The following is a 25,300-nucleotide window of genomic DNA, read 5'->3' as shown; positions in this document are numbered from 1 at the left end:
TATATATATAATATATATATGTATGTATGTATATGTTGTATATATATATTGTATATATATATATATTATACATATATATTATGTGTAATATATATATATTTTTTATTTATTTATAAGAATTAAAATCTAAAAACAAATGTTTTTTCCAATGTAGCCTATTTTATTTTATAATATATATATATATATATATATATATATATATATATATATATATATATATTTAATTTATTTAATAATTTATTTATTCAAACATTTTTTGACTATTTATCATTTTGATTTTAACATGTATTAATGCTACCTGGCCAGTAACTTTCATTCATTTATCAAGCCCAGTTTTTACTCTCTTTTCTTACATTCTTTGTTCATTTTAAACCCCAGACATACACTTCTGGGTTAATTTTAACCCAAATACTGGGTTTAGTCTGTTTGGCTCAATTTGCTAGGTTATTTTTATTTTTAAGCAGGTGTAGGGTATACATGATGGATGTGTACTTAAAACACATTTTATTCTTCCACACATTTGGTGGTTCTCTCTCTCACACACATACATGGATGGATGGCCTCCCACAGCCACGCTGTATGTAATTGCCAGAAGGCAGTGTGTGGGGACTGCCCTACATTAAACCCAGCTGATCTTTAGGGATCCATTACAGCAAATGTTACTGCAACTGGTGTATAACAATAAGATCTTTTCCCAGATCCCCACCTCCGAACCACCCCTGCTGCCTTTCCCAAACCTCAGCGGTGCATGTGCATTCGACTTTCTGCAGTCTGAAGTATATGCATACTGTATCTTCATGCTAAGGGCTGCCATGTCTCATAACCCTGTCACCAGTAGTGAGGCAGTGGACTCTTTTACAAGAAAATAAACTTCAGACTCTCACATATACTCTGACAACTCGCCTTGGGACTCAACTTCGCACTTGTCTTTCTCTATCTCTTTTCTTTTCTCTGTCTCTCTGTGACCTGAGAGACCCGAGATTGAGTTTTCAAAAGAAAGAGAGACTCTAATGTAAGGTGACTAGATTTTGAAATTTAAACTGAGGAGATTTCAAGTTCAGTGGTTAATATATCATCGAAATTGTCAAAGATATTATTTCAGATGAAGGAAAATCTGGTTTTGTGTTTTACTTTGGTAAATTAAAAACTTTGATGAAACCAGTAAAGTATATCATTCTAGTATAAATTGCATGTAGTCAACAACAGCACTTTTGATTGTTCTCAGTTACTGTTTCCAAGCTATATGGGTAATTTACATTAAAGTTGAAATTACATAATACATTTTAGTTTAGTTTTGTTAGTATATAAACTACATATAACCACACATAACCATTATACTTACTACTTACATTGTACTTATGAGTGTATAGTTCACATTAATATATAACGATATCTAAAAATATTGTACTATTGTATAGTATCTAATAATTTAATAAAAATGTGATCTAGTTTACTATATAAAAATGTATTATAAAGTGAACATATAAACAAAGTTATTGTAATTAAAAATATAAAGCATAAATAATAAAAAATATATAGTTTATTATATAATATTAAATTATAAAATTTTAGAAACTGTTAAAAATACAATTATATATACAGCTAGTTTATTATGAATATTAAATAATAAATTTGAGAAATCGTAAAATAGTTATAAAGCAAGTAATAATGTTTTCGTAATTTGTAAACTATATCAATAATAACGTATCATCTAAATAATTATTGCATGAATCAATAAACTAAAGAATAATGGAAACTGATTAGTTATATATATATATATATATATATATATATATATATATACAGTACAGACCAAAAGTTTGGACACACCTTCTCATTCAAAGAGTTTTCTTTATTTTCATGACTATGAAAATTGTAGATTCACACTGAAGACATCAAAACTATGAATTAACACATGTGGAATTATATATGGAATTATATACATAACAAAAAAGTGTGAAACAACTGAAAATATGTCATATTCTAGGTTCTTCAAAGTAGCCACCTTTTGCTTTGATTACTGCTTTGCACACTCTTGGCATTCTCTCGATGAGCTTCAAGAAGTAGTCACCTGAAATGGTCTTCCAACAGTCTTGAAGGAGTTCCCCGAGAGATGCTTAGCACTTGTTGGCCCTTTTGCCTTCTGTCTGCGGTCCAGCTCACCCCTAAACCATCTCGATTGGGTTCAGGTCCGGTGACTGTGGAGGACAGGTCATCTAGCGCAGCACCCCATCACTCTCCTTCTTGGTCAAATAGCCCTTGATGCCTTCAGTGTGACTCTACAATTTTCATAGTCATGAAAATAAAGAAAACTCTTTGAATGAGAAGGTGTGTCCAAACTTTTGGTCTGTACTGTATATATATATATATATATATGTATGTATATATATATATATATATATATACTGTATATACACACACACACACACACACACACTTTATTACAATATTTTAATATTATTAATATGTACTTTCTGAATTTAGTATAAGTAAACATATATAAGAAACTCTTATAATTATGTTAAATGATTAATTAACATAATTATGTTATCTAGTTTATTATATAAATATTATATTATAAAATTTAAGAAAACAAATAATACAATTTTATATAACAAAAGATAAATTGTTCTCATTGTAATTTGTAATGTTTCGATAATACCATATCGTCTAAATAATTATTTCATGAATGTGTAAACTGAAGAATAATGCAAACTGATGAGTCATAATCATACTGCCTTTTCTTACCACATATAGCATGTTCTGTCCCATTAGATATTATTAAGCACAGTAAACAGCGGGGACATTTCCGTGGACAGCTTCAGCCGGGGACAGGACACTAAATTGCGGATGTCTGGTTACTCTAATGAGTTACTAAACAGAGATAAATGATCCTCCGGTGATGTGGGCATGTGTGACCATTAGCAACAGGATGTGAAGTTTGAGGCCGAGTTGAAAGGTTGCCATCTTCCTTTGAAACGTGCCGTATAGGTGGAGATAAATGTGAGCCAGATGTGTGTGTCCCGTCAGAAATGAATATCTTCTAATCAGTGCCATAATGGCTTCTTCAGGACTGTGCGTGAGTTGACGCAGAGCATCCCTGAAGGGTACACAAATAGACTGCCTGTTAGCTGTTTTTGCTCCATTTTGATGGAGTCCTAAAATTTAAACGTCATTTTTCATCTCAGAATGCAAGAAGGCAGCAAAGCTGTCAAGCATGGTTTTCCTTCCTCTCCATAAATACTTCTCATCTGCATCATACCAACGCCACTCTTTTCACACTGTACAGAGAAAAAAAAATGTTTGGCTGTTGACTACTTTTAGTTCTGAATATCTTTGCCTATTTAATAATAGACTCATATTTGGTCATATCATCAATGGCAATCAATGTGAAATCCCCAAATACTGTATGTGTTCACTGTTGACATATTCTGTTCTGTGCCTTGTTAAATTATTTATGTGAGCATGGTTTGGCAATATTGTTCTCCACAGCTACAGACCAATCTCTGATAAAGATGCTTTTAAAGATAAGAAAGTGCACTATGGCAGGCTGATTTTAATTGCTTGTAAAGGGGTCAGATGTTTCAGACTTGTCATTATTGCTTTAGCCTGATGCCTCCCCAGTGTGACGCATGACAGATCTGGGTTATCTGTAGGTTTCAGGTGTATTTTCAGACTTCAGCATTCGTTAAACACTTACATTCCCTTTTAAACATTTGAAGTTTCCTTTCCATCTGTGCAAGTCCTTGATTAAACTTGCATCACATATCTTAAAAAAAAAAACTGCTGGTTGAGTGTTGGTAAAAACAACTTTTGGTTAGTGTTGTGGTTGGCATTCAGTTTTTTTTTTTTAAATGCTTTTGCAGAAATTGGTTGAGAAAAACATAGCAGAAATGTTGTGGGTCCACACAAGCAAAAGGTACTTGATAAACTGTGCACTAACAATTAAGCCTTGATTATTTACTCTCTTTTCTGATAAGCTAGTAGGGCTGTGCGATTAATCGAAATCGAATCTCAAGTCAAGATTTGAGACTTTGCAGTTTGCTAATCGCAAAGCCTACGATGTGGAAGAGATATTACTCTGTTCCAGAGCATATGCATGACTGCCAGCCTTGAGTGGCATTCTTACTGACCAATAAAGTGAGTGCACGTCTGTTCTGCCCAATCGGCACTGCTCTAGCCAACGGCGTAAATGCCAACTATAAAAAAAAAAAAACGAAAGTGGTAGAGAGGGAGAGTGTGTGATTATGGTTAAGAAAATTTATATTAATAAAAAAAACGTATGTAATATGAGATTACTTTGGCTTCGAAATGACAGACACCAAACAAAAAAACTTAACGTTAATTAGCAAGAGCTGTATTACAACACATATCAAGAGCTCCCTTATCGGTTCTGCTTTCAGCACTGGAGAATAAAAGATACATTCTTCAGATGTTTTTATTAGTATATGAACACTATCTTGCACATTCTATCTTCCCAACAGATTCTAATTTGAAAGAAGTTTATAATACATATAATCATCAACTCGCACCTGTCTCTGTGTTTAAAACGAGTTTAAATTCAGTCTAACTGCTTTCCTAATTTCACTTGGATGAAATTAAACATTCAGCACATTTTTCACTTGTTCTTAAAATCCCAAATACTTAAAAATGAATAAATCAGCCTATTTAACCTACCGTATTTTTCGGACTATAAGTCGCACCTGAGTATAAGTCGCATCAGTCCAAAAATACGTCATGATGAGGAAAAAAAACATATATAGATGGTTTCAACGGCAACAACATAAACAAAAGTTACTGCGCATGCGCTCTTTTGTGGACCTAACTTAACTTCCGGTAGACTTCCATATAGAATCAATAACAACAACCAAGTCCCTCTAGATATTTTTTGATAACAAACAAAATATGTTTGCTGCGTGGATCAGGCGGACTTAATGAAAATGCAAATTCATTCTTTGCCAGCAGGAGATGTTTTAAAGCATAGACATAAAGCGCGAGAAATAGAGGTTTCCCCAGTAACAGCTGTAAACAAAGCAGAGCTGGTACGCTCACACGCTGCTTTATCAGGCATATAACATGCAAGTCTTCCTTCAGAAATACAGCGATATATAAACACCTGTGCCTGGTTTTGATATTTAAACATATAAATGTAAGGAATTATTATTATTAAACGTGCAGTACATAACGTTACTCATGTTTATTCAGCGAAGCCTTTTTGAAAATCGATCAGTTTTAAAATTGTGGCGAGTCTCCAAAAATAAATAAATGTATGGGAAACACATCCCGCAGCACAACCACCTGAGCCCAACTTCAATCTACTCATCACCTTGACTTTAACTGCGTTTGTAGAAGGCACCGCAGCCAGACTGATATACACAACACAGACCGGAAGTTAACTTAGGTCCAGGCGTGTGCGCCTGATGAAACCGTCTATAAGTCACACTGGACTATAAGTCGCATTTATTTAGAACCAAGAGAAAACATTGCCGTCTACAGCCGCGAGAGGGCGCTCTATGCTGCTCAGTGGTAGACTCTGGCGGCTGGAGACAGTAATGTTTTCACTTAGTTCATTTCCCTTGGTTCATGTCAAATTAATTTTGATAAATAAGTCGCACCTGACTATAAGTCGCAGGACCAGCCAAACTATGAAAAAAGTGCGACTTATAGTCCAGAAAATACAGTATGTACTTTAATAATTAAATAAAGCAATACAGTTCTTTATTTATTCAAAATAAACTAATCTTTCCTGTGAAATTCAGTAATTAAGTAAATTCTGTAAAAGTAGTAATACCATTATAATATTTCCTAAAAAATAGAAACAAAAAAACAATAGAACCCCTCCTAGAACACAATAGAAATGTAATAGATTTAAGGGTTGTAATGGGAATTATATTGTCTTTTAAGGTAACATATAATGGTCTCTACTGTACTGGTATTTGATTGATTCTATTGGTGAGATGTAATCTGGCAGATGGGAAACAATAGAACAACAGTCATTCCTATTGGGATAATGCCCAAAGAACACTACAAAAATGAATTTTGTAATTGTTTTAATTGAAACCATAATAATTTCTGTTGTGGTTTCTAATGTTTATTTTATTTTAATAGATTTTATTATTAAAGGCAGGGTAGGTAAAAAATTTATAAAAAACTTTTTTTCCAAATTTGTTTAAACTTTATTTATATATCAATACATAATTAAAATGTAAGTACTCTGAAAAAGAAAGTATAAAAATCGAGTGTCTGTAGACCTCTCACGACTGTTTTAAAGACAGCTCATTATTTCCATTGACTCCACCCCCTCCCTTTCTGGGCTCGTTCCAAAGCCACTTTTCTAAGAAAAGTTCCTAGATGAAGAGTAACGTTAGGCATACTATCTGTTAAACATGTATTTAGTTATCTAAAGCAAAATTATGCACAATTCAACACTATAGCTATCATCTTGAGCTAGGCCTATATGTTAGATTATTTATCGTCTCTACTACGGCTCGCTAAGTAATGTTATGTTAGCTATATTACGCAGCTACGTGGGCTAATGACACATGCTTCATGAAAAAATAAACAAAAAAATATGTATGATCAAAATACAAAAAGAAAGATTTACCTGTTCAGCAGAAATAAAGCCATCAAGGAGTCACTTTTCAGCCTCTTGAGTTCCCTCAGTTCTCGCCATCGCTGGAAAGCCACGCCGATATTAACTTGCGTTTTATTTCTTTGTTTATCCAAAGACTTTTTGTTCATTGCCTTTTCTTGTACTGTTACTGTCTTCCTTTTTTGCCTGGTTTGCCTTCACTAACTGCATAGGCCTAACTGTTTCTCTGCCATTGTTTTGGTATTCCTAGGATCCGTGCCTCTTGAATTCCTCAAATCAAACGTGCGCGCGCAAGTGGGCAGGTCATGTGTGGCAAAAGGGTGGTTGCCATGGTTGCGAGAGAGTGACAGTCGCCTAAGCCAATCCTATGTTTCGTCCCGAATGGAAATAATGAGCTGTGTTTAATACAGATTAAACGGTCTAGAGTCACTCAATTTTTATACTCTTTTTATCAGAGTACTTACATTTTAATTATGCATTGATATATATAGAAAGTTTAAACAAATTTGGAAGAAAGTTGTTTATACATTTTTTACCTACCCTGCCTTTAAATTAAATTATTTTACATTTTTAATTTTGTTTGCCAAAAAATAAAAGGGTTTTTCATTTGATTAGGATAAAACTGTTTTATGCCTTCATCTGATTACCAGAAAAATTAAGAAGAACATTTATTATGGCCCTTCTTTCCAAAGACATCAAAATTATGTTTGTAACACATTGAAGTAAGAAACTGTTACAATAATAAGTTAGGTAGAGCACTTTCAGCTGTGAGTCCCATAATGGGGGGTGCTGGCTAACAGGTTAAAAAAGGACACTATACAAAAAAATTAAATAATAAAAAAAAGTTTTAAAATACAGGCCTGTATACTAAATTTCCTTTTATAAATTTACCATTTGTAAACTGATGTTTAGTGTTCATTGTTTTTAGAATTTTCAATAGAATTTGTATTAAAACTATATTCACTGAATGAAATAAAAAAATATATGAAAAAAAATTGAGAATCAAATCGAGAGCTTGTGAATTGAAATCGAATCAGGACATCTGAGTCGATACCCAGCCCTAGTCATATCACTCAGAAATGAAAAGAATACTGCACATTATAATTTCAATGAGTTAAGTCTTTTTATTATCAAAGCATTTGTCAGTAATACAGTTAAAATTTGGAAAATCTGTGATCGATTGTGTTGCAGGCTGATTTAAGGTGTGCCCCTAAATTTTCTGCTTGTGCTCCTAAAAAATTGTCAGTCAGGGCCTTCAGTGCTTCTAGTAAAAGTAATTAGTCTGAATCCCTGACTCCAAATGTTTTCACTGTAACACTAACATTATAGCTAGTAATGTTCTCATAACTAATAACATCTACTCAGTGTACAGTTCTGGGTATTTAGACCATGGGAACGCAGTGTTTGGCACCTAACCGTACATAAACATGATGCCATGTGGCAGATTTTCCTATCGAAAAGAAGTGCCCCCGTCAGTTGAACTGGCAGCCGAAGGTAATTAAAGACTCTGAGTTAAAGGCCTCTAATCAAGCATTCTGGAAGGAGTCCACTGAATCTAATTCCCACAAAGACATGAATGAGAGTATTTGTATCTTATTCAAGACTTCAGAATGAGTTGTCCAAGATGCTCAGCGTTGGCAAGCAGAGAGTCATTGGGTTTTGGCTGAGTGAAGATACATTTCTTTCTTGTTAGGACACATCGGGGATGGATGTCAGCATTTACACTATGGAAGTTGTGGTAATGAGGTTAATATTGCAGTTAGTTCGGTCTAGTGTATGTGTAACGTATGGATGCGTAGTCTTGCAGTAATTGTTATTGATTTAGCTGTGCCATTTTACTCCAGTTGATATGGTTCTATTTGTCTGGTGTTAATTGTGTCTCATCTTTTATTCTGACTACAGCTGCTTTATTAGATTTGTTAGGGTAATGTATGTTTTATTGAAGGACAACTTTGCTTGGAGGCCTGTGTAGCAGATAGTTATCAGAGTGCTGCTAAATCTGTGATGTAACTAGGGTTTTCCAAATGGACCAGCTATAAAGAAGGGTGTATAAGGTGTACTGATCCATCTTAGTGAATTAGACGACTCTAATTCTGTGTGGTGTCTTGATGGACCATGGCCTGTTGTGATCTGAGAACACACACACACACACACACACTCATCATGGTCAGTCAAGAGGGTCAAGGCAGAGCTACACCACAGATGGTTTAGTGCGTCAGGCTTGACTGCTTCTATGAGGTCAAGTTTTTGCAGGGAGAGAAAGGCACAAATAGCATTCAAGATTTTCAAGAGTTTTATTTGTCACATACCAAATTATATATAGCATACATAACCAGCAGTGAAATGTGAGTCAGGTCCGCTCCATGGACAGTGCAATTATTAAAGAAAACAACACAGATGGAAATATACATAAATATAGCTATGTAAGAATGAAATAAAAGTAAACAATAAAAATATAAGAATAAAATATAAAAAAGATGTATATTGTAGAATTAAATAGAACGCAAAATAATGTGCATGAATGTAAACTGAAGTCTTAAATATTAAGATGTACAGGGATGTACAATGTGCATATATGCATTTTACTGTGGTCTTAAATATAAGATACACAGGAATGTACAAGAATCAAATGTGCAAACATGGTGACACTGTCAGTGTGTCTATGTGAGGTAGTGAATAAAATGGAAAAGATAAAGTGAACATTAAGTGGAGGCATGAGGATGTTAAGGGGCTGGTTAAGAGTTTAGGAGCCTGATGGCCTGGGGGAAGAAACTCCTCCTGAGTCTCTCGGTTTTTGCCATCAGGCAACGGTAGCGCTTACCAGATGGCAGCAAAGTGAAAATATGGTTACTAGGGTGGATGGAGTCCTTGATGATTTTAGAAGCTCTACTTCTGCAGCGTTTGAGGTAGATGTCCTGTAGAGAGGGGAGAGCAGACCCTGAGATGCGCTCAGCTAAGCGCACAACTCTCTGCAGTGCTTTGCAGTCATGACTGGAGCTGTTCCCATACCACACTGAGATGCACTGAGTCAATACACTTTCTATAGCCCCAGAATAGAAAGTTTTCAGGATTGCTGGTGAGACCCTGAATTTCCTCAGCTGTCGCAGATGGTACAGTCTTTTCCTGGCTTTATTAACCTGAGTTTGAATGTGAGTAGTCCAAGTGAGGTCCTCGGAGATGTTTACACCAAGGTACTTGAAGCTGCTCACCCTCTCCACAGGGGTCCCGCTGATCATAAGAGGAGTATAGGGCTGCTGCTGTTTCTTCCTGAAGTCCACAATCAGCTCTTTAGTTTTGCTCACATTCAGAAAGAGACAGTTGTCCTGGCACCATGATGTTAATTTCTCTACCTCATCCAAGTATGCGGTCTCATTATTGTTGTGAATGAGGCCCAGAACCACAGTATCATCAGCAAATTTGATTATAGATGTGGAGCTGTGCGAAGACACGCAGTCATGTGTGTAGAGAGAGTAGAGCAGGGGACTCAGGACACAGCCCTGAGGGGCTCCTATGTTCAGGGTGATGGAGCTGGAGGTGTACTGGCCTACTTTCACCACTTGAGGTCTGCCGGTGAGGAAATCAAGAATCCAGTTGCAGAGTGAAGAATTCAGGCCGAGGTCTATGAGTTTAGAAGCTAGCTTTAAGGGGACTATAGTATTAAAAGCTGAGCTATAGTCAATAAATAGCAGCCTTACGTAGTTCATGTACTGGTGCTGGTGCTGCACAAATTATCAAAATACATTTTATTTGTGATATGGCCTAGTGCAATTCAGTAAACTGAAAACTATGTAAATAAATAAATGAAGAAATCGATATATTACTATTGTAATGTAAAACAGAAAAAAAAGGAAACTGGAAAAACAATAATAATATTAATGGTGATAACATAACCTAATAAGTAATAATAAAGATTTGAAATACAATATTAGTAGTATTGTAATATTATTACTGTTGTTTTTGTTAATAAGATTGAAATTGATTCAATAATAATAATAATCATAATACTTTTATTTTTATTAAATATAATATTTATTGAATATTGTATTCATTTTATAATGTATCAATACAATAAAAAATCAATAGTATGTTTTATCAGTATTAATAACAGTAAAAATATTATCACGAATAATAACATTATTATTATTATTAAATTAATTTAAATAATAGTATCTTATGTCTTCATTATAATGGTTATTATTAGTAGTAGTATTATCATTATAATTTAGTGATGTCAAACAATTAATCGCGATTAATCGCATCCAAAATAAGTTTTTGTTTTCATAATATATGTGTGTACTTTGTATATTTATTATGTGTATATAAAGACACACACACACATACAACATATATATTGAAAATATTTACTTGTATTTACGTGTATATATTTATATTCATGTAAATTATATAATATATAAATATATAAAAAAGTAACATATTTTTCTTAAATATATACATGCATGTGTGTGTATTTATATATACATAATATACACAGTACACACATATATTATGTAAATAAAACATAGCTGAAATCTGCTTGGCCACGGAGTTCATTGTGTGTTAAAGCCTCTTGGAAATTAAACCGCAAGGCACAAGGAGAAGAAGTGATTTGTTGGTGTGATGAAGTGTGTTTAAGAGACAGGCTATTTCAAATATTGGCCTGCTGTAAAATAATAAGCATTACACAAGTTGACGCCGGTCCTAGCATTTGATTGGCTCTAAGAGAGTGAAACGACTTTCTGAAGAGGAATGATCTAAATTGTTGCACAGGGTTTATGCTTTGACGTCATTTTCTCTCAAATGTTGACAAAGCAATGGGACAAAAGAAAAGCATTTCTACTGAATCACACCATTTAATTTAAGGCGCATTCATTCTTTCCTTCCGCACACAATTATATAAGTAGATTTTGATTATTAGAAACATTTCCCATTCAGACAAGTCAACATTTTCATTATTCAGACGCCTGACTCATGCATTATTTAAAGTGAAAATCTGTATAAACAAGCAGCTGAAAAAATATTTTTTTCAGAACTTTCCTCCCATCCTTTGCATTCGAGATGCTTGGTTTCAAATGCAAGTTCATTAAAGGTAACATCTCCCCAAACGCACTAGCGCTAAACGTCCTCATGGGGTTCATGCTGAGGCCTTTCACTAAACCCTCGGCAGAACTTGCTGTACATGTAGAATTTGTCATCTCACTATTTTTGCAGAAAAGCCTCATTATTTTATGAGCATATTGTAGGCATAATCCTACTTATATCATGAAACAAGTAAATTGAAGAAAGTATTTTTAAAAGTAAGGTTTGCCATGTGTGTAGTGATGGGAATTTTAAGTTGTTGAATGATTCTAGCTACTGTTCTGATTCCTTAAAGCCAAAAATGAACATTCTGTCATCATATACTTGTCCTCAGGTTCTTCCAAACCTCTATGAGTTTCTATGAACCAAAAATTATTTGATAAGTATTTGAAGAACCACTGTACATGACTCAGTGATTCATTGGATTGATTCAGACTGATAACTTGGGTGTTTGAGAGTGATTTATGAATCTCACCAAAATTCACTGAATCATTAAAAAAAACGGCTTGCTTGTGATTTGTATTAAACCTGCCTACAGTTTGTGAAGTGAAGTGATGTGACATACAGCCAAGTATGGTGACCCATACTCAGAATTTGTGCTCTGCAATTAACCCATCCAAAGTGCACACACACACACACACACACACAGCAGTGAACACACACCCGGAGCAGTGGGTTGCCATTTATGCTGAGGAGCCCTGGGAGCAGTTGGGGGTTTGGTACCTTGCTCAAGGGCAATTCAGTCGTGGTATTTAAGGTGGAGGGGAGTTCCTGCTGGACTGAGACTCGAACTTGCAACCTTTGGATTATGAGTCCAAATCTATAACCATTAGGCCACGACTTCCCAACGTATGTACATTGTTCCATATTATGTTGTGATATTGTATATTGTGTGAAGAATTAAAAAAAATAGCAGTACCGTAATGGTTACCCATTGATATTAGAGGTGTTTAATAGAGCCCGACAGATGTATAGTTTGCTGATATTATTGGCCGATATGAGCCTGTCACTTATATATTGGTATTGGAAAATATGCCTCCGAAATAATAATATATATATTTTTTTTTTTTTACAAAATATACAATACAGATTAAATGCTTATAAATGATGTAATTAATTAGTTTGTCCAGCAGAGCGTGCTCCATTGTTTGCTACTGGCGACCCAGGTCAGTGTAGTGTAGAGATGCACGGATGAGCTCCATTTCAATGGTCGCTTTGTCGCGTCCTGTTGTGGCACAGACACGGTGTCAGCATAGTTTGTCAGTACAGTCAGTAACGTAGCAGATTGAAAAGTTAGTATCTTTCTGCAGTCCAATAGACAGCAGTGCGGTGGTTTTTGAGTCTGTTGAATGGTGATTTAACGCCAAGTTGTCACCTAGTTGGAGAGACTCGATGCTAAGTAAATAAACAGAAATGTCTTAGTCTCATTTACTATCACAATGAGCTAATCATATTCGTTTGCTACATTAGTAGGGCCCTATGATTTCCACGATGCAGTAAACATGGATATAATTGAGGAATACAGTCATAAAAACTCACTTTTGTGGATGCAGAATTTCATGGAATTTGCCTTATTTTTGATGAATAAATAAAAAAAAGATGTGAACAGAAAAGGTTAGAAATGGAAAGGTGAAAAGCATATTCAGTCAGAACGGGAAAAGCTCCATCATATCAACTGTCTGGAAATGCTGGCAGTGGAGAACGCGCTGATGCGCTTTTGTCCCCAAATCAAGGACCACCACGTCTTAGTCCGTTCGGACAACATGTCTGTGGTGTCCTACATTAATCTCCAGGGCGGTCTCGGGCGCCGAAACCTGTACAGGCTGGCGGAGCGCCTCCTGGTTTGGGCTCAGCGCAATGTGCGTTCGCTGAAGGCAGTGCATGTGCCTGGGCTACAGAATCTGGGTCCAGACAGGCTGTCCAGAGGCAATGTTCCTACGGGCGAATGGTCTCTACACCCGCAAACAGTCCTGCTATTGTGGGAGAGATTTGGCAGGGCAGAGGTGGACCTCTTTGCGTCCCACGAAAACGATCACTTTCCCCCACGTTCTTTTCCAAGAACGAAAGCGCGCTGTCACGGAAATGGCCGTGCTGCCCGCTTTATGCTTTCCCTCCCGTCTCCCTCCTTCCGCAGGTGATGGAATGGGTGAGAGAAACGAGATGTTCAATACTGCTTGTAGCACCTCTTTGGAAGAACCAACCATGGTTCCCAGATTTGATGCAGTTAGCAGATGGCGCCCCGTGGCCAGTACCGTTGAGGAGGGACCTCCTCTCGCAGGCCAGGGGTTCGATTTGGCACCCTCAACCGGAGTGGTGGTCCGCTCAACGGTTACCCGCTGATCTCGCAGTGGGAGTGCTAAATACCATCACTCAGGCTAGAGCTCCGTCGACACGACGTCTGTATGCCTCGAAGTGGTCGGTGTTCTCCAGCTGGTGCACAGCTCGAGGATGTTCACCCGTTAGTTGTGAGGTGACGGAGGTTCTCTCCTTCCTACAGGAGCTGTTGGATAAGGGCAGAGCCCCATCCACGCTCAAAGTTTATGTGGCGGCCATCGCAGCGTTTTCTGAAACAGCGCTCGGTCAGTCAATAGGAAGGAATGATTTGGTCATCCGCTTCCTTAGAGGAGCTAGGAGGCTGAATCCTCCCAGACCTCTGTCAGTCCCTATGTGGGACCTCGCGGCGGTTTTGGAGGCCATGAAGGGTTCCCCTTTTGAGCCTATCCAATCAATAAGCCTTCAGCATCTGTCGTTCAGGACAGTATTCGTGTTGGCTCTCGCTTCAGTGAAGCGTGTGGGTGATCTGCACGCGCTCTCGGAGAGCCAGTCGTGCTTGGAGTTTGGGCCTAATGACTCAAAGGTCATACTCGAACCTAGGCACGGTTATGTGCCGAAATCCCTCAACACGCCGTGTCGGGCTCAGGTTATTGCCCTGTCTGCCCTGCCGGTGTCAGGAGAGGATGGAGACTCGAGTCTTCTTTGCCCTGTCAGGGTTTTAAGAGCTTATGTGTCTCGCTCTGCTGCCTTTCGACAGACTGAGCAGCTGTTTGTCTCGTCCGGTGGACGTTCCAAGGGAATGGCTGTTTCGAGACAGACTCTATCCAGATGGATAGTTGACGCTATAGCGTTAGCTTACGCTTCCAGGGGCCTTCAGTGCCCGCTGGGCCTCAGAAATCACTCCACAAGGGGCGTCGCCTCGTCGTGGGCGTGGTCTACTGGGATCTCCTTGCAGGATATATGTATGGCGGCAGGTTGGGCCTCGCCGTCTACATTTATCAGGTTCTATAACCTGGAGGTTCCCGCCTTGCAAGCAAGGCTGCTGTCGGTATAGTCGAATCAGGGCCCTGAAGGGAACTCTGAGTTCGTGAGCGTTATGCGCTGCCGACTGTTATATGGGCAGTATTGTGTAAGACCTGCATTGCCACATTGGTCAGGCCTTGCCTCGGCTGTGTGATGTCATATTGCCGCATCTACGGATGCTGCTAGATATGGGACGGAGGGCTTCCCCCCTTCCTGTCCTGGACTCTCTGTGAGTCCCTCAGGTGACTGTGCACTGTAAATCCTGCTCGTTGCTTCAGGTTTATTGGTGTGTGATCCCTGCGCACACGGCGTTTTACATTGGGTTCCCGTAGCGTCTTAGCTAAGACGCATTATAAGAGAGCTCTCGTAAGAGAACGTACTCGGTTACTAAACGTAACCTCGGTTCTCTCTAGAAGAGCGAACGAGTACTGTGTTCTCTGCCGTGTGTACGATTCACTCTGGTTCGCTTCGGCGATGAAATAAATCAGGTGAGTCAGCCTTTTCGAGCTCCTTTTATAGGTTGGGCCACACCCGTTTAGGCGGGAAGTGGCAAGAAGGGCGCGAAGCGCCCTTATTGGTCTGATGTTGCATCAGCCTGCGCTCGATAGGCTGTGCAGTTGCCGCAGAACAAGCCAATGAGCGAACGAGCCGTCTCGCCTATGGCTGTGTACTGCTGCAAATGCGCTTTACAAAAATACAAAATGAAGGATAATTTTTTGCTTCAGTATTTCGTGAAAAGAGACTTTTCCCGTAGCGTCTTAGCTAAGATGCAGTACTCGTTCGCTCTTCTAGAGAGAACCGAGGTTACGTTTAGTAACCGAGTACGTTTTATTTTATTTATTTTTTGCCATATGTCTAGACATTTTGTTTGACATCTTTACTTAGTGATTATTTTGACATGTCTTTTTGATGTCAAACTTTTTGATAAAGCTCTAATTGGTTTTCTTTTGGAAATATGTTTCAAATTTATACTGAATGCATTTATTACTGTATGTAAGCATGTAAGCATGTCTGTCATGATTAAAATCATGATTAAAATCGAAATCGCAAAATTGATCAAAAAAATCGTGATAGGTTTTTTTTGTTTATATTGCACAGCCCTAATAAGCACACCTGTTTTCTGAAGAAAAATGTAACGCTGAAGACTGGAGTATTGTGTTTTTTTTGCGGTATTGAGCTTTACCATTACAGGAATAAATTACATTTTAAATTATATTAAAATAAAAAACCATTATATTCATTGTAAAAAAATGTTTTACAGTATTACAGTTGTTACTGTATTTTTGATCAAATAAATGCATTATTGGTGAGCAAAAGTGACACACACTTTTGAACGTATCTAATTCACACTTTATTTTGACAAGATTATTGAAATTTTAATATCTGTCATTTATTAATTACTAGTGACTTTATGAAATCAATTACTGGCTTTAAATATCAGTGACATAACAAAACAATGTTTTAGTATAGTATCACATCAGATGATGAACAGTTAAAGGAACACTCCACCGTTTTTTGAAATAGGGCTTATTCACATTATTTCCAACATTTAGATAGGTGGGCAAATGCATTTTTGTGTCAGTGCATGCATTGTTTTAGTTTGACTGGGTCGGCGTTAGCTTAGCTTAACACAATGAATGGAATCCTTTGTTGCCAGCTAGCATGGCCTGAGTAAAAGTGATCAAAAAAATTTAAAAAACCCACCTAATTACTTCTTGTGGCCTGCGTATTCACAACGAGTACAAATAGCGATCCAGATTAACATTAGGCGCTTTTCCTAGGCAGATATTGACTTGGGACTATATTATGGGGAAGCACAGGCGAAGCACTGCTGCTTAGGCGAAGCACTGCTACTTCGGCGCAGAGATATCACGCAACACATGAAATCCCACGAATTCCGTCAACATAGCGGCGTGCAACGCGTCAAAAAAACAGAAGAAGAAGAACATACTGGCGTGACCTGCACTGAGTGTCTTCGCTTTTGGATGATTTATTTTGAGAAGTTACAGCAAACATGGTTATTACCTGAATAGCAAAAGGTTGTGAGAACAAGCAAAGGACCAGAGATGGGACCAAGTCACACATGTGCAAGTCTCAAGTAAGTCTCAAGTCTTAACCTTCAAGTCTCAAGTAAGTCCCAAGTATTTTTTTCTTGGGCAAGTCAAGTCAAGTCAAGTCACAAGTTATGTCAAGTCAAGTCAAGTCAAGTCCTGTAGTAAGTCAAGTCAAGTCCAAGTCAAGTCACCTTATTATTGTAATTTTACCTGCAGAATCTGATCTTAATAAAGTTAAAAGACAAGATATAAGTAACAGTAAATTAAAATAATTTGGATTTGCATTGTAAAATACTCATGTTCAGTAAAATACATCATGGAATCAAACAAAATTGTAACTTCATAAAATTATTTATTTTTCACTTCTGCCAACAGAAATGTTTTACATTTTCAACATTTAGTCCATAAAACAAATAACAGCTAAACATCCAACAGACTCCTCTCTGAACACCCCCCCCCTCTCTCTCTCTCACACACAAAGGACGTGACGTGACATGACATTCAGCCAAGTATGGTGACCCACACTCAGAATTCGTGCTCTGCATTTAACCCATCCGAAGTGCACACACACAGAGCAGTGAACACACACACACACTGTGAACACACACCCGGAGCAGTGGGCAGCCATTTATGCTGCGGCGCCCGGGGAGCAGTTGAGGGTTCAATGCCTTGCTCAAGGGCACCTAAGTCATGGTATTGAAGGTGGAGAGAGAACTGTACATGCACTCCCCCACCCACAATTCCTGCCGGCCCGAGACTCGAACTCACAACCCTTCGATTGCAAGTCCAACTCTCTAACCATTAGGCCACAACTTCCCCTCAAACACAGTTTACATACAACATTAAACTTTCTTACATTTCCCCTCTCTCTCTCTCTCTCTCTCTCTCTCTCTCTCTCAAGTTCAAGTTCAAGTTGCTTTATTGGCATGACATTTGAGTTACAGTATTGCCAAATTTAGCATTTAGATACAGAATAAAATATGATTACAATAAAATACAATAAAAATAAAAATAGCAGCAGCAGATAATATTTCTAATATTAATAATAGTAATTATATAGAATTAAGAATATAAAATAAAACAGTTGAATACAATAAATGATCCCTTTCGTATGGCGTGTATGCTGTATAAATATTTAGCAGCTAGTGTGACTGCCGTCTCATTCTCTCCAAGTATATAGAGTAGTTTCTCCGAGTCATTTAGAGACAAGAATGAAGGATTCAAAGCTTCAAACTGTGGGAAGAATGTTTCTCTTGTAGTGCTGTATTTGGGAAGTGTTTCTCATCCTCTGTTTGATTCAGCTCACAGTGTTTGCCTCTCTTCTCTCGGTAGCCAGGATCTTTTATGTCTACCAATCTCTATTTCCAAATCATGATCACTGAGTTGATATTTTGAAAGGATTTGTCTTTCTTTTAATTGCTTGAGTGATAAGTAATTTGCCAGTTTTGTGGTTCTGTTTAGGGCCGAATAACACTGGAGTTTGGTTTGGAGCTCAAATTCATTTTTTAAATTTTTCATCATAATTATACTTCAGATTTTTGTCAATTAGTTTCTGAATGTTGGGGTTGTGATTGGAGTCAGACTCAGTTTGGGTTTCCTTCATCAGGTGAAGCACGAGTGTGTTTCTCTCTCACTATCTCTCTCTCTCTCACACACACACACAATCTCTCTCTCTCAGAGTCATTAAAGTCATTACCTCTATTACAAGGTATTGCACTTGCAAAATATAAGATTCGAGAGTCTTGTCTGCAAGCCGAGCACGACGTGGCCTATCCCACCATGTATGCGCCACCGGTATGCGCGCTCATAATGGAAGCAACGCGGTAGCGACGCGCACGCGGTGCGACACGCTCGACGCCTCAGGGGCGCAACTGCCCGAGCGCTTTGGAAACAATGAGAAAGCGGCGCCATTAGCGATTTCCACGCGTTTTTAGGCGCGAATTATTGACGACAAAAGCGATGACCCTCAGTACCCCTCAAGCTGAGATGTTGATGTGATGTGATATCTGATCTAAGTGGGCGTGGTCTGCGTAAGGTAGAGAGGGCATGACTGATGATGTCATGACATGACAACGCGATTCTCAGCCTGCGCTCCAGCTGAGTAATCAATTTTATTTTTTAAAAATAATTTATATATTTTATATTCAAACTGAAAACATAATGTGATTAACACTCAAGTCATTCAAGTCATCCTGTCTCAAGTCAAGTCAAGTCCCGAGTCTTTAACTTCCAAGTCCGAGTCAAGTCTCAAGTATTTTATTTTTTGTCAAGTCAAGTCACAAGTCATAAAAATAGCGACTCGAGTCGACTCGAGTCCAAGTCACCAAGTCACAAGTCCCCATGTCTGCAAAGGACATACACGAATGTAATGTTTCACAGAATTCCATCTAATGTGGAACTGAGAAATAAATGGCTAGCAGCTCTGGAGATCTGTAGTTCAACGCCTCTCAACAAAATAAAGCAGTATCGTGTTTGCAAAGAACATTTTGCACCAGAGGACTACTTTGAAAAAAAGGAATATGGGTCCAGAAAGACGGTACTACGTCTGAAAGATACGGCCGTCCCATCTATTTTCAAAGCACAGGAAGAACAAAGTGCACATGTAAGTTGTCTTTTATTTCTCTTCCTATATAACCTATATTGCCTGTGAAAACCAACTCTATGTGAATACAGGTATAATATGGGTTGATCTATACATGCGTCATGATTAAAATAATCACTTACTCTGTGGACAGCTGTCCATTTGGTCCATTCGGCGTGGGGCGTTTTTTCCAGTTCACTTTGTCACACTGGAAAAAAAATCGAGTACTGCAGAATGGATCAGCGCCGTGAAATCCTCTGTAGATGTGACAACTTCGGGCACGCTCATCTTGATCTGACGTGTTGAGCCTGGTCATCAATGGCAAAAACATGTCCCACTCTCTACAGCACAGACACTCTATTTCCGTCGGCATAGATTGGCATATTCCCCCACATTCACACCACCAGTTCATGTTGGCTCTCATCCTCACGTCCTCAGGCTGTTGAGCGATCGCAAACTCCTCCTACTGTCTTTCTATTTCCAAAGCACGCAGCTCGTCTTCTGTAAACTCTGGTTCAAATAGGTATGATTCTGGTTCTTGACTGTCTGAGAAGTCACCCTCTTCGTCTCTCTCAAAATCAGCCATGTTCATCGCCATTCGTGTACTGTAAGGAAAATAGCCAGGCAGCTACTATTCACGCCGGTATGTTGACGGAAGTCGTGGGATTTCATGTGTTGCGTGATATCTCTGCGCCGAAGTAGCAGTGCTTCGCCTAAGCAACAGTGCTTCGCCTGTGCTTCCCCATAATATAGTCCAAAGTCAATATCTGCCTAGGAAATCGCCTAGTGTTAATCTGGATCGCTATTTGTACTCGTTGTGAATACGCAGACCACAAGAAGTAATTAGGTGGGTTTTTTTTTATTTTTTTGATCACTTTTACTCAGGCCATGCTAGCTGGCAACAAAGGATTCCATTCATTGTGCTAAGCTAAGCTAACGCCGACCCAGTCAAACTAAAACAATGCATGCACTGACACAAAAATGCATTTGCCCACTTATCTAAATGTAGGAAATAATGTGAATAAGCCCTATTTCAAAAAACGGTGGAGTGTTCCTTTAACAGAACAATTATCAGAATGTTATGAAAAACAATAGTTGCTGTTTTTCTATTTTGAAAGGTAGAGAACAAAAAAACAACAACTCTAAGTTCCCTCAGTTCTTTTATTTACTTGCTCCTAAATTCACTTCACACATGAAACAATTCTTCTTCATGGACACAATGTACGTATCTTTGTATATTTTAAAGCATAAATAAATGTTTTAATGCAAAATCTACTGGAACACTTCTGCGACCATGGAGGCTCTTCCAGATTCAGATTCAGAAATGACCCAGACATCGTCTTTGCGGTTTATAGTTTATAGCTCGATCCCCTTGGTCCTTGAACAAGGACACACGCTGTAAACAACTCTCATCACTCCAATGTCACCCCAGTCGTTTCCACTTTTTTAGGTATATATTCTCAATGCCTGCTGTTTAATGTAGCCGCAGGATAGACTGAATGGATAAATGGCCTTGATTGTCTGTTGATGGAGGACAGCGGTGGGCAGCAGAAGAGTTTTCCATAGGGGGTAGGACGTTTTTCTGGTAAACACACACAGTTTTTTCCATTACACCTAGTGCAGAGATCTACCGCTGATAAATAGACTTTTTTCAATGCAGGAAACCCTCTAACAGTTTGTCAGGCTGTTTGTCATGGGTCACAGCATGTTACGCCTGAAGGCGTCTATACAGTAGATGGGCAGTCAACCGCAGCAGAGCTGATTTTAGCCAACCACATCCCTATTCTCTCTCTTTTTTTTCCATCCTCTGGCCCAGCCAGGCACCGGCAGCATCGATCATGGTCCAGGAAATCCAATATTCTGCACCAGTTTCATTCCCACTATTTGTGCCTGTACAACATCACTTGTATTCTTTCTCAGTATAAATAGGAAATCTTTATAAAAATGATGATCTAAAGGGTGGGAAGCATTAACCCGGTTAACCTTTGATCCGAGATCTGGGAGAGAGGGAAAATACATCTGCATTCGTGTGAAGTGACACCCTCGGTTCACCCCAGCTTGCTGTAGTTTCCTGCCAGTGATGTTGGGTTGTTATGAGATGAGAGATGTTGGGGGTTTCACAATTATTCTCTTACATCTCAATTGTACTGTATCAGGCAGGCAGATAGAAAAAAAACCTCAAAGCTTGAATCACAAACAGTATTTACACTGTAAAAGTGAACTTGGATAATGAATGTTTGTATGGCTTTTGAGTTTAAATGTCTTGACTAAATTTAAAATGTGAAGTTGATAATACTTATTATTATATCTGCCTTTACTGGCATTTGTAAACATAAGAGTTAAAGTGTTCCCATTCTTTGTGTGTTTTTGTATGGTTTGTTTTCTGGGAAAATGTCTTGGGGATTGAAGTGTTCAAGTCTACTAACAACATCACATGAATACTCATGAGGAAAAAATACCTTAAAATACAACTTAAACACATTTGAAAGATAATTTTAATATGGGAGCAAGCTTGTGACGTCCCAAGACCAGTTACTAAATATTAACATCATGAACAACAATGTAAATAACACAACCATATCAATTATTTATGTCCCAGTGCAGAAGAAAGTAGATGAGACTAAAACACAAAGCTAAAAAGAAAAAAGAAAATCAAATAAAAGAATCTAATGTTACTCAACTTTTCTGTGTTTTTTTTTTCAATGTAAAATATAACAGTTCATTATAATTGAAAGGAAATTAGGAAATTAATGTTTTTTTTGAATGAGCAAAGATATATTCTATTTTTTTTTTTTTTTTACCAGAATTTAGTTTGCTTTGTTCAACTGTTATTTTTCTTGTTTGCAGTTCAGCCGATGAGCAGTATCGCTGGAATACCCAAGGTAAATGAATAGTATTCATTAAATTCATTATGGAGTATTTTGATTATCCATTTTAGCAGTTTTAATGATTCATTGTTTCAATTCTAGTGTGCTTGCTCTAATAATCTTTAACCCAACATGTCCAGTCTGCATTACTCTCATATGTGTATAAACAGTGACGAATCCCAGCTTAGTATCCTGCTCTCCAGCCGTAAGGGTGCTGCTCCAGTTGAGAGGTTAATCTTATATCTTAGGGAGCTTGTGTAACCCTTTATCCCTTGGCAAATTATGCCACTTTGGCCCTGGAAGAGTTGGCAGTCAGTCCTGACACAGAACAAGCAGCATGCCAGTTAACAGGGTCATCCAAACAGCCAATTAAGTTCAACCTCAGCCTGGATGCTTAGTGAGCAAGTGATGGGAAAAGGTCAAGAGGTCATAGCCCAAGTGTGACGAATGAGGCTTCAGGAAGTATTTGCAGTGCATGCGTGATTAACCTCCTCCCTGTTTTTCCCAGATGGACAGAAAGATATTGAGGAGGAACTAAACACAGGTCTGGAACTGGTGGATTCGTGTATCCGCTCCCTACAGGAGTCTGGGATCTTGGATCATCAGGAATATACCACAGCTGATAGTGAGTAGCACTCACAGTTGCTTAATTTACTGTTTTTTGGAGTGCCTGAGTTGGCTTTATGTTTGAGTGTTGTCCATTAAAGAAACTAAAGCTTAATCCTACCAATTAGCGAAGAGATTTTGACCATTGATTTCATCTTGACAACCTGGATGAGAGTCACACTGATGTCTACATTCATTTGAAAGAAGAGCATTTACTGTCAATCAACAGAGCAGCACATATATAAGAGGGTGTGTCTATTCAGTGGATTGGTTTCTAAACAGCATCTTTGATATAGATGGTGAATATGATAACTGGTGCATTAAGGAATCTAGTGCTAGTTATTGCAATAATGTGAAATTATTTCCAGACAGAGCCTTTCAGCAAAAAAAAAAAAACGAGAGAGAGAGAGAATGTTAACTCTAAACAATTGCAGAACATCTCTAATCTAAAAAATGGCATAGTTGTTCTGTTTGGAAAAATGTGTTTGTTCTTTTCTCTTACAAGGTGCACAATATTTCAAATATGTTGTCAGACACACTGTGTGTGGCTTATGAATGATTGAAAATTGTAAGAGGAATAATATTTTTCTTCTGCAAAAATGCATTTTCCTGCATTTATTGAGCAATCCAGTGAATAAAATGTACTGATGCAAAAACATCTAACAGGCAAAATAAGTAATAATATAATATACTGATGTATATTATACTTGTAAGTACTGAATACATGTGCAGCAACTGTAACCATATCTCCTTGACACATTGAAAATCAAGAAACAGCCTTTTTTACATTTATAACAGTAAAAGGCAACCGTTTGTCTCACTTTGTCTTTGTATCTGCATTTTGAACGTAACTGAGAACATCTGTCAAGATGAATATTAAGTACATTAAATTTATTATGCCAGTTCTGATCATTAGCTGCCTGTTATGTTGTGCATTGCACCTTAAGTGTTTTATTTAGGGACAGTAAAAACTTTTATTTTTGTCATTTTGTGAAACTACATCTGGCTGCATGCCATGTTCAATTCAATTCAATTCAATTCAAGTTTATTTGTATAGCGCTTTTTACAATACAAATCGTTACAAAGCAACTTTACAGAAAATTATGTTTCTACAATATTTAGTAGTAGCTAGTAGTTTGTGCACGTTTGACAGGATTTTAGAAAAATAAAAATAATAATAATAATACAAGACGTAGTCAGCTAGATGATGAACTATCAATATTATTAATTAATAGTAATTATATAATGCAGTCACACATGTAGCAATAATTGTTAGTTCTGTTTGTTGATTCAAGGTTAGGATCATCTGGGGTCCTCTGAGGGTCAGCATCATCTCTTCTCAGGTGTTCTGGATCCAGACTGGAGCTTGTGTAAATCCTAGTTACCACGGGATGTAAATCCCGTGGCAAAACATAGAAACAAAATAGAGACATCATTAGCATAGCTGCTGATCCAACAAAGTAAAATTAGTTTAACCCAAGCTAAAGAATAAAAATGCAGATGCAACTACACTCACAATTTAAGAGATACATTATTCGAATGCTTGGCGAAAGAGATGCGTTTTTAATCTAGATTTAAACAGAGAGAGTGTGTCTGAACCCCGAACATTATCAGGAAGGCTATTCCAGAGTTTGGGAGCCAAATGTGAAAAAGCTCTACCTCCTTTAGTGGACTTTGCTATCCTAGGAACTACCAAAAGTCCAGCGTTTTGTGACCTTAGGGTGCGTGATGGGTTGTAGCGTGGTAGAAGGCTAGTTAGGTACGCAGGAGCTAAACCATTTAGGGCCTTATAGGTAAGTAATGATAATTTGTAACTGATACGGAACTTAATAGGTAGCCAGTGCAGAGACTGTAAAATTGGGGTAATATGATCATATTTTCTTGACCTGGTAAGGACTCTAGCTGCTGCATTTTGGACTACCTGTAGCTTGTTTATTGACGAAGCAGGACAACCACCTAGAAGTGCATTACAATAGTCCAGTCTAGAGGTCATGAAAGCATGAACTAGCTTTTCTGCATCAGAAACAGATAACATGTTTCGTAGCTTGGCAATGTTTCTAAGATGGAAGAATGCGGTTTTTGTAACATTGGAAATATGATTTTCAAAAGACAAATTGCTGTCTAATATAACACCCAGATTTCTGACTGTAGAGGAAGTAACAGTACATCCGTCTAGTTGCAGATTGTAATCTACAAGATTCTGTGTGGTGTTTTTTGGTCCAATAAT

The 25,300-nt window shown here is 37.8% G+C and overlaps 1 protein-coding gene across 3 annotated transcripts in view; it reads left to right on the top strand.

The window, feature by feature from the left end:
- ctnnd2a (catenin (cadherin-associated protein), delta 2a) overlaps positions 1–25,300 on the top strand; it is a 323,418-nt gene that overhangs the window by 143,972 nt on the left and 154,146 nt on the right. For all 3 annotated transcript variants that reach the window (XM_059524711.1, XM_059524710.1, XM_059524712.1), the window contains 2 exons: positions 22,448–22,482; positions 22,976–23,092. In XM_059524711.1, coding sequence (XP_059380694.1) covers positions 22,448–22,482; positions 22,976–23,092 — 152 coding nt within the window. The remainder of the gene's footprint in view (positions 1–22,447; positions 22,483–22,975; positions 23,093–25,300) is intronic.

This window comes from Carassius carassius, chromosome 35 (genome assembly GCF_963082965.1).
Source record: "Carassius carassius chromosome 35, fCarCar2.1, whole genome shotgun sequence".
NCBI classification, from domain to species: domain Eukaryota; kingdom Metazoa; phylum Chordata; class Actinopteri; order Cypriniformes; family Cyprinidae; genus Carassius; species Carassius carassius.
This window is presented reverse-complemented; position numbering and strand designations above follow the sequence as displayed.